Here is a 15253-nt window from a genome sequence, read left to right on the forward strand (position 1 = left end):
TAACCCATGCATCTCCCTAGCAGAGGATCATAATACTTACAGGTGATCTGTGGAAGCGGCCCACAGGTAGCCAGATCCTGGTATCAATATAATGGAGGTTTAACCAGACTGGATTTAATTAGATCCTCTTCCTAAACATTTTTTTACCGAAATGATCCCGATGCCTCTACAAACGCTACTGATGGGTTACATTTTTACAAAATGTTAACTATTTCAATATGTAATCCTAAATCATTACACCTGTTAAGTTAAATTCAATGTTTAATTTAGTGTTCTATAGGAAAGGTAGTGGTTAAATAGTCTATAATACTTAAAACTATATATATTTAACATATTATGTTCGACAGGATTAGAGCAACTTAAAGGGCCCTTATTTAACTTGTTAAAAGAGTAGCGTGCGTTTTTACTAGGCCGATACTTTACTATATAATAATTTCATTAACCACTTGAATGCCACAGTGGTAAAACAAGGGCTTTTATTTACTGGCTTTCGAAAGATCTTTGGAAAGTTCCCAACGATCCTTTGAAAGTTATCAGTTACTATATATATATAGGACGTCATGCGGTAAGGCTTCAGGGTACGAGGAGGAGAACAGCAATGAGTAATGTGCTTTGTTATAAATTAAGATATTCTCTAAATAATATTAGCAGAGATTCGATTGTGAAAGTAAATATATTTCGCAAACTACCAAGGCTTGGTTAGCCAGCGAATCCACAGATATTCTGGATTTTGTTTGCGGATGTGGGAAGAGAGAACCCAAAAACACCCCAAACATATGTTAAAAATATGTTACGGCAAGATGAAGATAAACTGATAAATCTACATTGTGGTACAGAGTTGGACAGGATGTCGGGGAAATCACATACATGTTGGCTGGATAAACAAATAATGTTCATATATCCAGATGTGTTGATATTTCTAGTTATAGGCTAAACGTGGGGTAATTTATCAATACAGATTACACACAGAAGAGCTGCTGGGACGCCACAAATGAAAAAAGTGCTTCTTAAAAAAAGTAAAAAAAAAAAAAAAAAAAAGGAAAAACTGGTATTAAAATAAGAAAAATAATAAAAAATTACATTTATAAATAGAAACTATTTTTTGATGGTGTCAGCTGTTCCGTACTTTAGAAGATGAGAGAACACTGAATTCATTAGATATGTAGATATGTTTAATTGTCTTGGGGGGGGGAAAACACACACGCAAAAAAAAGCAAGGGATGGATGATACTGATAACCGGTTTACAGACATGGCCAACAGGCCTAAAAAAGTGTTAAAAGACCAGAGGAGCCTCTACTAAGCCCGTAAAGACTCGGAAAGGGACACACATTAACCAAGAAACAAAAACCAAAAAAATGTCTAGCTATAACTATATTGATCATTTATTATCCATGCGATAGAAACGTTTCCTAAAACGGGGTTCGACGTGTTACAGCTTTCAGAAATATCGGTTTCTTTGTTGAATTACGTAAATGCAATTTATTTTGGAGCCCTATAAGGCAATATTAGTGCAGGTCACAACTTAACAGAGCTTTGAACCATTGCAACGCAATGCGGACCTCCTTCAAGTGTCACATGGTTTACACTAGCCATTTTAAGTAAATTGGCTAAAACGTGATAAAATATCTTCGAAACAGACCATTTACAAACCCTGCGGCAACATAATAAACATAAATAGGAATGGGATAAAGGCGTTCGTCCCCTTGGATTGATCTTCTGGCCTGTATAACAGCAGGTCTTTCCCATCTATGTATCTTTTCTTGGCATGCTGGAGAGCGCATACAGACACAGACATACACACCCACCCACCAGTCACCTCTCGAGGATACGCTCACACTCTGAAAAGCGAGTTTTAAACTGAAGTGAATAGATAACGGGACTCGGTCTTGCAGGACGTTAGAAGGTTTTCCTGTGGATAGCTCGGGCTCCGTCTTCCTCGTATTCCTTCTTTGAAACCCACATTTTCTTGAAGGTGTCCAGTGAGGCCAAAATGGATCCACTAGAAGAACATAAAGATGATATTTCATGAAAAACTAGATTGTTCCATGAAAACAAAACCAATTTAATGAAATATTGTAACGCAAGATCCAAGGTAATGTTACTTCTTTTGAAGACAATGCTGATATGTCTCTCTCTAAATATATCTACAGGACAGACGTTTTTTACGTGACTTTCTTTTTCCTAAAATTGTACAGAATCATGTGGACCCTCTACTTCCAAGATAGAAAACTTTAAAATGTTCAGCAAAAAAGGGGATGAGCCTGACTGTTCCTATAACGGAAATAACATGGAATTTGTCCATCCTCTATGAGAACTGAACATGGAAACATCTAAAACTTCACAGAACTCATGTGTGTCGGAATCCATCCGATCCATCTATCCCAGCCTCACTGATCAGGAGATGAAGCTGGAAATGGGCTTCCTCAAACCGCTGTATGGTACCAGGAAGACTCCGTACCGTATGGCTCATATGTGAGCTTAAATATCTGAACCGGGCTCCGGCTCCACCTTATATAACAACCTCTGTATACGTGGAAACCTCAAAAACAGAAAGCCAACTTACCCAATCCATGTAGAATATAATCGTTCCTGGGGGGCGGATATCTGGAAGGAGCAATAGAAAAGAATTTTGGAGTCATCTAAATGTAATTTTCAAGAGAACATTTTTGGTCCATAACATAATTTATAGCCTTTAATAGACTACGTTTCCTGGGAAATATGCATCCAGACACATACCGCTAACACAATTTATTACATTCATACAGCTGCAGGACCCACAGGGTTCATTATCATTGTTCTCTATATAGCGGTTTGTGGTATTGTTAACCGTTTCATCTCACCAAATAAACATTATGGAGGGTTATCTCAGCCATGCGCATCTTGAAAGAAATGTCCAAATACATAATGAACCTAGTGCTAGGATTCAGGGGAATGTGCTTAAATTATAGCACCTTTTACACATTCACAAAGGAAAATAAAGAGTTGTAAAATGTTTGGCTCATCAGCAAAGTAACAAATCACCAATACTGAGTGGAACTGGAAAGCATCAGCCAGTCCATAGGACACTTCAGCCATCACATGCATTTTGCCCCTCTCACCCCCCAGCGAAATGCCCTGCAGGAGACGCATTCAGCGCTGGATCTGCTCAACGCAGCTTAGGCTCCAGTACGGATGTGTAAAGTCTTCCCACCGATTGATTGCTTAAGCGATGGGTGACAGCAATATACTGCCATTGATTTCACTGGAAGTACTTTACGGGCACTTACTTAATGCTTAAACAGCCATTCAGAGGCAAGAAATTTAAGAAGAAAATTGCAGAATGGCTATAACCTCTGTGTCAGGTAAGGGTTGTATTTTTGTTGGAAGAATGCATATTAAAGTACTCACAGAGTGCATTATCTATAGTAGGGGTGTCAGGGACATTAAACCATTCCTTTAAATCTTTGAATAAGTCTCACTCAATTAATTATGCATTATACAGGGCAAGCCCCTTTGGTGTCCCTTTACAAATCCCATGAGCATTTGTCCATGCAGAATCCGTGAATAAATGTCTCTAATTTTACACGCAAGCTGCAATACAGATCTTGTTCCAAGAAAATGCAACGAGGTGAATACTTTATACTACAGTGTTAACTAAACACGAGGATCTATGTGATGATAAATACCTGCCATGTAAACACAAAAGCATAAAAGGATATTAGAAGGCATGATTTGCATGTGACAGACCAAAGACTCCAAGGCGCGTTCCTCACACTAATCGTACTGTTCAGCCAAACATAAGCAACCGAGCAAAACAGAAGGAAAATCTAAAACCATACCCTGATTTTAACATCTTTGGGCGCTAACTTTTTCACTTCACTTAGAAGTCGGTCACCAAATCCTATGGGGGGGAAAAAAAAGAAAACAGACATTAGTTTTTGCTGTTTGAATCCGCTAGATTAAATACCTCCTGAAATATTAATTCAATCATAAGGATCTTTTGAACAAAATGCAACCTTTTTCCAGTTCTGGTAAGAAAAGCTAAAATGTCACCCCCCTCCCCACAAGTACTTCTTATACAGGTTGGATCAACAGCAGAAAATTAAACTTTTTATCACAAAAAATACAAATATAAGGACTTGTAGAGCACTGAAGGATTAAAATTGCTACTGCTGCATACTATGTAATTTATTGAAAATAAATGAAAATGTTTAGTAAAGAGCCAAAGAAATCAGCTTCACAAAGAACTAAGTGCCCATCAAAGAGCCAGGAACACGGGGTCCATGGACAAAGTCCAGCTCTTCGGCGGTTTAAGCAGTGAGGTACATTTAAACACAACGGTGCAGAAATATATAAATGCCAAGAACAGACCTTTGAAGAGAGTAGATCCCCCAGACAAAACTATGTTGGAAAATAGTGTTCTCCTCAGATCCATATCTGATTTTTGAATGGCAAACACCAGCACCTCGTGGATTCCCTCGCACTCCTCCCCGATCAGATCTGGTCGGAACAGCAGCTCGGGAGCTCGGAATCTGGCCGGCCCAATCTAGAAAAGAGAGTAAGCGAAGATACTGGGGTATTAATCTTCTAACGGAAGATTGTGTTTCGTAAAATGACAAACCTGCTTGAGTTACATCATACCACACAACGGCGAGTCATTTACCCAAAGCCGTTCCAAATACCGTATTTATCAGTGTATAACACGCACTTTTATAACTAAAATAAGAAGAGGAAACCCTACCTGCGTGTTATACGCCGATAAATCCTACAGCTGCATGATTTGCAGCCGCGTCTCCCTCACTTCCGGTCCGGACAGGGGTGCGTGTTATACCCTGATGCGTGGTATGCGCCGATAAATACGCTAAGTTATCACATGATCAACACACTTCTGTTCCACTAAAACCCAAAGAGTGTCTGGAGAACTAAAGGCGTCTCTGATTTCAATAATCTGTCAGGTTAATACATATTATATCATCAGTCACCCCGATGGGACGATGTCTCCCATGGGCAAGGACTGATTGTCTTTGGGCAGAAAGAACTGCGAAACGGCAAAACAGTAATGACTATTTTCCACATATCAAAGGAAGTAGCACATATAATAAAACAAAAAGCCATTATATGCTTTGAGACGCACCCAAACATTGTAAATCTTGTAGATACTTGCCAAAGCCCAGAGTTACTGCTGAAACTAAGGCACATGACTCTGATCCTCATATAATACACAACCCAGTTATCAGAACCAGTTAATATTAACACATTAATTCCCAATAAGGTATTCAGTTTTAGCAAATGATCATAGCCATCATTTTATTTGACAAACGTAGATATTTTAATCAAATGGAAACACATATGTACAGACCTCAATGGTGCTGCCATCAGGTAAGTAATACTGAGCCTTTTCAGTCTCCAGAGTTTCATCCTTTTGGGGGTTTATAGATAAGTAGCATGCACGCTGCGCATTCATTGAAGAGAGGGAGAAAAAGAAGATTTAGGTTACTATAAGTAAAAACTGTTTTTGTACACAACGTAAAAACGCTTACTCTATTTACCTTAATACTGGAAGCTCATTAAATGCAAACCAGCGGGCTGCAGAGTTATACATTTAGATCCAAATATGAAGGATGATCCGACCTAATGAACATAGACTATCGCTAATCTACTAAATCAGGATTTTGTAACCTTGATGTATATTATTCAATGTAATATTATATCTACAGGTTTCACATGTTACTCATATTTACTAAAGTACAACTGTTTTAACACCGACTTGTTGGTCAGGCTCCATAGGGGCACTTGAGTGCCCATTTAAGATGTCAGAGAAAAACTAATGCCTTTGAGAAAGATTTTGGTAAATCTATAACTCTAAAAACACACAAAAAAAAACTATACGAACCTCCTTGATTGTTTTGACAATTTCAAACTCAGCTGAAGTGTGGAAATCATAGCCCTCTTTCCGAAGGTAAAGGCGCAGGAAGCGGGAGACGTCTCGGCCAGCGATGTCGATCCTCATGATGGAGTGAGGCATTGCAAAACCTTCATAGATGGGAACTGCGTGGGTCACGCCATCCCCAGAGTCCAATACAACGCCGGTAGTCCTCCCAGTCGCGTACCTAAATGGCACAATAAAAGTTATCTAAATTATGTACTTCTATTAAATACCAAATTGTCATTAACCCCTTTAACGAAGACTAGAATGCTCCAAAATCAAATTTCACCAAAGCTGTAAATATAACGTATTTTTTTTTTTTAAAAGGCATCTGGTAACTAATTGCGTACAACACAATCTGCAAGTAACAATTCCGCTGTCCAGTCACACGTTACCCATCAGCAAATCAGGGTAACAGCAAAGGTAACACAGCACCTCTATTCCAACAGGTACGCTGTTCTTACATAATACGCTGTTTTTATATACCTGGCCTTACAAGTCACTATTATACTAGTGCAAAGAGTTAAAGGGACTCACAGACTGAGCACCGCTTGCATGGAGATGAACAGAGCCGGGACGTTAAAAGTCTCAAAGAAAACTTCTGCAGCTCGCTCACGATTTTTTCTGGGGTTCAATGGAGCTTCTGTAAGTAAAACTGGATGCTGCGGAAAGAAAAGACAGTGTAAGTTAACAGAAAAAACTAAGATGAATTTTTGAAGAAGCTATCTAATCCAAACATGGTTCTATTGCTTCCCATGGACTGGGCCAGTCCTGGACCAAAGAGCATCCCAGGTAAGAAGCCCCTTTGTTGCCCAAAACCAGTATTCTCCATGCTTTTACTTTTAGAGTGCAAATGCAGTCAGAGATCTCTCTGTATGCTCCCCACAAAGTGTCAGGCACCGGACTGACTTTAACACACCGGGGTGACTGTTGACTCAGGGGGGGTCCAGGCACCGCAGACGAGCCAAGAACCAAAACATTGACAAAAGAATACATTTATTTGAAATATTGTCTGTATACCCTAATTCTCGGTTAATAGGAGACTCAATATGCCTTCCCAAAAAAGTGGCGGCTGTTGCAGCCGCAAAGATAGGGCCAACTTCATATTTTGGAATGGGATATCCAACAAGCTCATATACATTACCGTTTGAAAGTTTGGGGTCAATATTTTCATTGAAAATACATACATTTCAAGCTGTAACATAATTGCAAAAGGGTTTACTAAAGATCAGTTAGCCTTTTAAACTTAAATTCGGATCAGTGAACACAACGTGCCGTCTGAACACAGGAGTGATGGGAGCGATAAAGGCCCTCTGTGTGCCTCCGAATATATTCCATTAAAAATCAGACATTAACCCCATCTGCGCTGGATTTTAGATCTATTTCAGAGTACACCTAACAAGGGTCTAATGCGAAGTGTAAATTACATTTTCTGAACTTCGTAATTTCACAATGAAAGCTGCATATTAAGGAAAACGGAAAATCAGAATCACTAAAGTTCATGGTAACTAAGGAATATTGTTGGGGCAACTCACCTCTTCGGAGAAGGTCTGCAGCTGATCTTTGGAGTAGACATACTGCCAGATGCGCTCCATATCGTTCCAGTCCTTTACGATACCATGTTCCATGGGATACCGGATCGAGAGGAGCCCCCTGTGCTCCTGTAAAACAACGTGCATCAGCAATGCATATAAAATGGACACAATGACCCTACGACACTAACTGTCCCTAAAAAAAAAAAAGATTCATTGGTATACTGTATGTAGGGATGCACCGAAATAAAAATTCTGGACCGAAACCGAAATTTTATCAATCACTTGGCTGAAAACCAAAAATGACCCCCCACCTTAAAATAAAAAAATAAAAAAACACGCTTTTATTAAAAATAAGTAACACACCAACATTGCAAAAAAAAAATCAATAGCAACATTAAATATATATACATATGTAATTGGTAACAGCAACCACACCCCTATCATGCCCAGGCATAGCCAGATTCCAGCATGTACTGGCGGACTTAACATAACAGGAGTGTGATTACAGCCTCCTTATGCCATGCTATCCCCCCCACACACTTACACATCCATGCTATCACACACTCATTCACTCATTCATATACTCATATTCATTCCCTTATTCACGCATACTTGCTCATACACCCACCCTCTTACCTGAACTGCAGATCTCTCACTCGTAGACGTCTGCAGGGACCCTGCTACTTCCCTCTGTGTTGCTCGCACTCTGTGCGAACAACTTCTCTTGTCCTCCGTAGGGGAGGAAGAAGGAATGGAGCAGAGTTGTGTGACGTGCATTCACGTGACTCAGCTGGGTTCCTGCTTCTCCTGGCTTGTACAAGAGACGCTGCTCGCACAGGGTCTGCGACCAACGCACAGGTAAGCAGCCTGGCCCCAGCGGACGATTATTTTCATCCAATAATGCCCTTTTCGGACGATATATTTCGGTCACCGATATATGGGTGCATCCCTACTGGATTGGTACATAAGTGGTTTATTTAACATCAATTAAAATCTCACCTCTGCCTTTGGTCCAATAAATAAATCACCTTCCAGGGCACCTGCCATGACTCGAATATGCTTAGGTCTTCCAACACTGAAAAAAAACAGTACAACGGGTGAAACACGTGCCTCTCTGTCTTAACAAGGAGTCCACGTTGGGTAGCCGCGGGTTACTTACTAGTTTGGAAAGCAGTACTTTGGGATTTGATCACCTGCAAACCCTGCTTTAATGACTCCAGAGCCCTGCGTAAGAAAGCAAGATATGTTACTATCGGGGTTAACGAATCCAATGACATTACACGTATACCAAGGAACAAAACCTGTCTCTCAAATATACAGTGCAGCTGTAACCAACATCTAACAAAGTGATGAGAATAACTAATACGGCCGTGCAAGCCACAAAGCTGGAAATCGTAAAAGTCTGTAAGCAAGGAAAATGTACACTACTGTTCAAATGTTTCGGGTCCCTTAGCTGTTCTCATGGAAAACAAAGGAATTTCTGTCTGTAACATAATTGCAAAAGGGTTTCCCAACGATCAATTAGCCTTTTAAACTTACTTGGATCAGCGATCACAACGTGCCATTGGAGCACAGGAGTGATGGGAGTGATAAAGGGCCATTGGAACACAGGAGTGATGGGAGTGATAAAGGGCCATTGGAACACAGGAGTGATGGGAGTGATAAAGCCCTCTGTATTACACATTGCGAGAATAGGCTCACAGAAGATTGCAGTATCCGTATCGCCGAAATGTACAAAATCATGTACATAATTACTATAAATGATAGAGGCATCACAGGTTTGTCCCGAGGGGCTATTTGCGAGTGCTGGACTCTCTATCACCCCTTCTCTATCACCATGTCTTAACGTGTGTATTGTATATCTCCCTTAAAATAAAATACCATATACCATAGCTTTTCACTAATTCACACCGGAAAGAACTTCACGTTACATGTTCTCCAGTGCAATTTTTTTAAAAGCTATGGTATATGTAGGTGACATGCACATTATGTAGCATCAAATCCAAAAGAACAACAAGCTTCACTCTCCGATTCCTTTTTTATGATATATTTTTAGTTTAGTATAGTTTGGGGATTTAATGATAACATTTAAGATGATGATGTAGCTTTAAATAAACACTCCAGCCATCTCATGCACTTTAATGCATACGATCGCTCCATGATCCCTTTACATATTTGTGGTGTCAATATCCATGTGCCCCCCCCCCCCCGCAGCAGATATGTTAAACGTGATATTTACTGGATTTACTAGACTTGCGCATTTTTTCATGTCGAATTTTGCCGTTTTGCGCAACATGAAAATGTCCGTCCGTTACTTCGTCGCCACGGCCACTATTTTGACTACACTAAGAGGAGGAGGATCTTGTCATCTAAATTCAACTTCTACGTGTTTATTTCTTGTTTCCATAGCAACCTAGGCACCCGAATGGGATTTCTGAAAACGAATTTCGTTTGAAAGATTTTGCTCTCCCGACCGGGTGCATTTTTATTCACCTTAACCATTGCGATAAATAAACTATAATAAAATAATTATTTGGGGCAATAAAATAAACCAACAGACGGGCCTCGGTAGTTACGTTAGGGCCGAGTGAGTAATAATAAATCAACGGACTAGGCCCATTTACACCCATGTCTGCTTCATCCCTTCACGCCCAGAGAAAAATCTCCACACGCTGAAAACCCACCAATCGGAACCCACACGTCAAACGTCAATCTAACACTAAGCCAATGGGCGATTAGGGCGCGGCTGGCTGAGCTCATCTAGACGCACATTTTATCCTTAGAATGAGTGACAGGCGCATCATCCAATCACATGACACAGTATCTTCTACCACGCCTTTTTGGTCCCCTGGGCGGGATTTGACGCGGCAGCAGGTTAGGTTTACCCTATCCTGCTGCCCACAACAAGCCTAAAATATAATAAAGTAAATAAATCACCGCCAGACGGTAAACGGTTTAAAAAAGTGCCAACGTCGTCTATCAAATCCAAGCCTACCTTGCAAGCTTATCATATAGCCCGGACCCTCTGATCTAATAACAGGGGCGCGGTTGCTATGACAAAGGGAAAATGATTGCCGGTACGATGAGTAAATCGGCTCCCCAACAGGTTATGGAACAAGAAAACGGTGTAAAGCTGCATGAAACCTCCTGAGCGTTCGGATTTTACTTACATTGTCAATAACCACGGGCTGGTTGGCGATCACATCGTATGACTCCATGGCGGCTTCCTCCTCCCTGGAGCAGACGGGCCGGCGATGACAGCCTATGCGCACGCGCAGATCGGGGGATGACGGGCAGCATCTGACAGCTTCTGCGCGTGCGCAGAGCGAGACCGCTTGACACAATCCGCGCAGGCGCCACTAGCTGGCGTGGTTGGTTGGGAGAGTGATGCTCGTGAAACTTTTGCCTATAGTGTTCGCTTTTTAAACGTGTTTGACCTTTTTGGGTTGCCGTATGCCGATATGAACCATATTAAATGGACTAAGCAACAGCTTGTAGTTAATATACTACTTAAGAGTCTAGTTAAAAATGGAGTTGAGCATATATTATCTAGGGATCGTCGACGTAACGTGAGATTATTTTCATCTACAAACACTGCTTGTAACTTCTGATGTAGTGTTTCTGATGTCATAACTGTACCTCTAAAAAGTTTTCTTTGCTGCCACCGTGTGCTTTGCATGCGCTTTAGTCACACTAAAAAAACTTTTGCTGTCCGGTTGTCAGTGTGTAAACTGGTCCAGATAAAGCAGGGTAAACATTCACTACAGGGAGAGTTATCAGGAAAGTTGGTTTCTCCAGCTTCGATGGCTGAGCTGGCCCTGCACACTGTATAACAGTTTATAAGGAGACGTTTAAGAAATATCGCTGAGTTAAGTATACAGTATACAGGGCCAGCCAAGCTCTTCCTGCTGCTGAGGCCCAGGACATGATGTTGTATCCGCCGCTCTGCCTCTTAAGGAGTCGGTGCCTGATATGATGGGTAATGGCGGCTGTGCTAGCTGGGTTTAGTTCTCCAGAGTCCAAAAGGGCCAGTTGGAGAGATTAGAGATCTCGCCTATTAACTGGCCTGGTAATTAGCGGTGCACAAGGGAATCTGATCGCCATCCCTGGGAACTCTCTTGGTTTGCCAGAGAACTCCGAAAGAAGCACCGGTTCTCCGGGCCAACACCCAAATCCTCCGGGGTGGCAGCAGAGGGGTCTTGGTGCACCCCATTTCACACCCATTTCCCCTTTGTTATATATATATCTGTGCATTTGCCCCTTTTTGCCGCCCCAGCTGTTTGCCGTGCAGGAAATGCGTTCTGCGGAACACACACCACTGCATGTAGTAAACTCAGCTCCGGTGCAGGCTCGGGGAACACTCCATTTAATCTCAATGGGAGTGATTTCCTGCTACAGATTGGCAGCTTTAAGCAGCCAATCAGTGGCAAGAATCACTGGACCATGGAGGAGGAGGGCTGCAGCTATTGCTAGTTAAGTGCATTTCTCTATTTTGAAATACATCTTAAAATACTAAATTCCTGCGAAAACTCCATCAGTGCACTGCAGCTTCTCCTAAAGGCAAATACTGTTTTTTCACTAGAAGTAAATCATGCTGCAATGTGCATTCTTAATTGCTGGGACTGTCCCTTTAAGACAAGATCTGCACAGCTGTCTTTCTATCAAACTATTTTTCAGTATATATATATATACATATATATATATATACATATATTTATATATATAATGTTAAAAAAAAAACAGAGTATGCGGTGATACCTTTTTTATTGGACTGACAATATTTAAAAGCTTTTGAGCGTTATCCTCCCTTCATCAGGTCTGAAGCAATACTGGTCAACATGATAGAGGTTCAACGGCTTAACCCATTTACATTATATATATATATATATATATATATATATACATATATAATATATATTTAATGTATATGTTAAATATTTGTTGTCTTTATGTTGGGCGTACAACTATGTATTTGCTTAATCGGTTCATTTTTCATTTGCCAGTTGTGCATGTAGGGAAAAAAACTGGGTTTGGAGGAAGAGGAAAGCAGAATGTTGAAACAATATATGTTCTAATGGAGATAAGCGATACTAAGTTACCAACTATGAATATACATATAAATTAGATTATAAAATGCATAAAAATAACTAAAAAACAAATATGCAATACCAAGTCAGTTCTGCGTGCGTCCACCAGGTGGTGCTGCAGAATCCTTCCACAGTTTCTCTTAAATAGCCTGCATCCACTGTTTCTCCATCTTTTCTCTTGGAGTTCCACTGCTGCTGAGTGATCGGCCAGTAGGGCTCCATTACCCTGCATCGCTGATCACAGTAGCTGTCATCAGAGGTTTCAGGAGAGTCTGGCTAGACCCCCTGGAAACCTTTTTTACAGTTAATATTGTTTTCTGACACTGCCGGCAGAGAATGCCCGGACTCCTGTTACACCGGATCAGTCAGAAGGAAGCTAGCGATGTTAGGCTGTTGAATGCAAGAACCAAAGGACGTACTATTGCGTCCTCCGTCATCTTGTATTAGGATGTAATACTACGTCCTAAGCTCCCTAAGTGGTTTAAACAGACACTTTAATGCATATGATAGCTGTGTTGTTTCTTTTCATTTTTGTGGAGTTCCTTTACAAATTGATCGGTGAGTCTGAAGAATCCCCTCATGTGTATTTGCCCCTTCACCCTGCCCAGCAACCCAATCCCCCCCCCCCCGCTATTTTGACTATAATGTATTTCCTCAGCCGCCGTCCTTACTGCTGAGTGTCCGGATATGACGTTATATTCTATGCTCCAGCTATGAAGATACGCGGTGCCCAGGGAACAGCACAATATGGAGGCTCTGCCAGCTCAGCACCGTCCTCTATAGTGTAAACGGGCCGGCTGGGGAGACGAGAGATCCCCCTTACATTCAGCTCATCGAGAAGCGTAACATCGGCAAAGCCCCGGTTTGGTGCCACCCGTCTATTTCTCAGGTTTTGCACGCTGATTAACTGGCATCAGGTATCAGACCAACCCTGAAGGGACTGAAATAGTGAAGCATGTTATGTGAAAATAACCTAATTAAAAAAAGTGGAAAACATAGTAAATTAATAGTAAATTCATCCAGATTTATGCACGCTTGATCATGGTTTTATTATATGAAATGTTTCACTTCAGTTCGATGTGCCTCTTATATTAATTTGGGCTGCTCATAATAATTGAATCAAACCCCCAATCTTTTTTTACTGTGTTTTTCACACTTAATTATTAAATGTCTTAATTGCATTGAACTTATTACAATCAATAATTAACCCCGTTATCAGTTCTTTCTGTAAATGTGTTCGGAACCAGAACAGCATACATACTTTGCTATCCGGACTGTCAGCAGATAAGTGAATGACGAAAAGAGCTGACATTCTCCTTTATATCTATACTGCAAGCTGTGGTTAAATTAAATTGTGTTTTAATTGTATTGAATAAAGTTTATTGATTGAGAAAAGTGATGGGAGTTGAATCTGTTGGTGTCCATGGTGCCCGCTGCTCATACACTGCTAATGATGTCACAATTGAGGAGCGCGATGCTGAGCTCACGAAGTTGTTTACCAGCACATTTGAGCTACAGCTTGCAGGTTGTACAGAGTGACAGATTCCTTGATCACAAAACTTGGAAACTGAGATTATGTGGACTGGGACATCCATGTCCATCAACAGCCATAAGACCAGGCTGCGCGAGGAGGAGTTTTTGGGAGGAGATTATTGGTTTATGGCTGCCCAGAGCAATAATATCAGCTCTGGAACATCTGGCATGCCCTTAAACCAGCGCGCTAATACCATCCAGCCGCAGGCGGATGAAGAAGAAGACATCAGCGCCCAATTGGCCGATCCCGATCCCACATCTAACTGGGCATTGGAGAAGATCGCTACCAACAAACTGCTCCAATGGCTGGGCAACTTCATCCACCGGAGATGCTTTCGGCTCATATTTTTGACACCTGAGGAGCCGGTCGCCTGGATACGGAGCGTGGAGAGGGAGCTCATTGCGGATAAATGGCAGACAGACAGATTTTTGATACCATCGAATATCATTTTTCTATACATGATCTGTAGAGAGATAATATCCTCCAGAGTCACCACCAAGAAGCAGCTACGGGATGCTCTTATGATTTGCCTCTATGTCACCTACTCTTATGCCGGTCCCGAGATCTCGTATCCCGCGAAGTACTTCCGTGGCGGCGTCCAGAAGGAAGAGTTCTGGGACCAAAGCCTTTCTGTGATTTGCGCATTAAGTGGCGAAATGATCCGTGTCAACAACGACCCCATATTTTATGCCAAGACTTTTGCGTGCCTGAAGGCCGAAGGTGGCCGATAAAGCAGAAGAAATCAGAACATCTCGCTGCGTCTCTTCTTGATTCATATATTGTGATGATAATAGCATTCCCATTACCCATCGCCCTATACTGATTACTTTATTAAAAGAATATTTAAAATGTCCTTTTAGTATTTTTTGTTTATTTACACGTTTTGGCAAGATCTTAAGTATAACACACAGGTACCTCGTTAATGGTGTTCAGAGAGGGGTTTAAATTTTAGTCCCCGTGCAACCCAGACAAGAAGCCTCTTTGCCGCCCAAACCAGTATACAAATACATTAACAAAAGGATACATTTATCCGAAATACTGTCAGCATATCATAATCCTGGGTAATAGGAGCATCCATATGTTAGCGCAACATCTTCACACCTGGGAACTCTCCGGGTTTCCCGGAGATAAAGCGCCGGTTCTTCGGGTCAAGACCCGAATCCTCTGGGTCGCCGGAGCGGGGTCTTGACA

General features: G+C 41.3%; 1 protein-coding gene across 1 annotated transcript; it reads right to left on the reverse strand.

The window, feature by feature from the left end:
* Positions 1–1163: 1163 nt before the first annotated feature.
* Positions 1164–10748, reverse strand: ACTR1A (actin related protein 1A). The gene is made up of 11 exons (XM_053450406.1): positions 10612–10748; positions 8601–8665; positions 8441–8516; positions 7442–7567; positions 6444–6568; positions 5874–6090; positions 5340–5432; positions 4352–4526; positions 3820–3881; positions 2565–2605; positions 1164–2000 (listed from the first exon to the last, which is right to left on the reverse strand). The coding sequence occupies exons 1-11, from the start codon at positions 10657–10659 to the stop codon at positions 1898–1900; spliced, it is 1131 nt and encodes a 376-aa protein (XP_053306381.1). The 5' UTR covers positions 10660–10748; the 3' UTR covers positions 1164–1897.
* Between the last annotated feature and the right edge of the window lie 4505 nt (positions 10749–15253).

Source organism: Spea bombifrons, chromosome 11 (genome assembly GCF_027358695.1).
Source record: "Spea bombifrons isolate aSpeBom1 chromosome 11, aSpeBom1.2.pri, whole genome shotgun sequence".
Taxonomy (NCBI): domain Eukaryota; kingdom Metazoa; phylum Chordata; class Amphibia; order Anura; family Pelobatidae; genus Spea; species Spea bombifrons.

Excerpts from the sequence above, each read along its gene's own strand:
- ACTR1A (XM_053450406.1), bottom strand. The coding sequence starts at position 10,659 with ATGGAGTCATACGATGTGATCGCCAACCAGCCCGTGGTTATTGACAAT. Across the intron at positions 8,666-10,611 it reads AGCCCGTGGTTATTGACAAT|GGCTCTGGAGTCATTAAAGC; the intron begins GTAAGTAAAATC and ends TTTCTTACGCAG. Across the intron at positions 7,568-8,440 it reads TTATTGGACCAAAGGCAGAG|GAGCACAGGGGGCTCCTCTC; the intron begins GTGAGATTTTAA and ends GTTGTTTTACAG.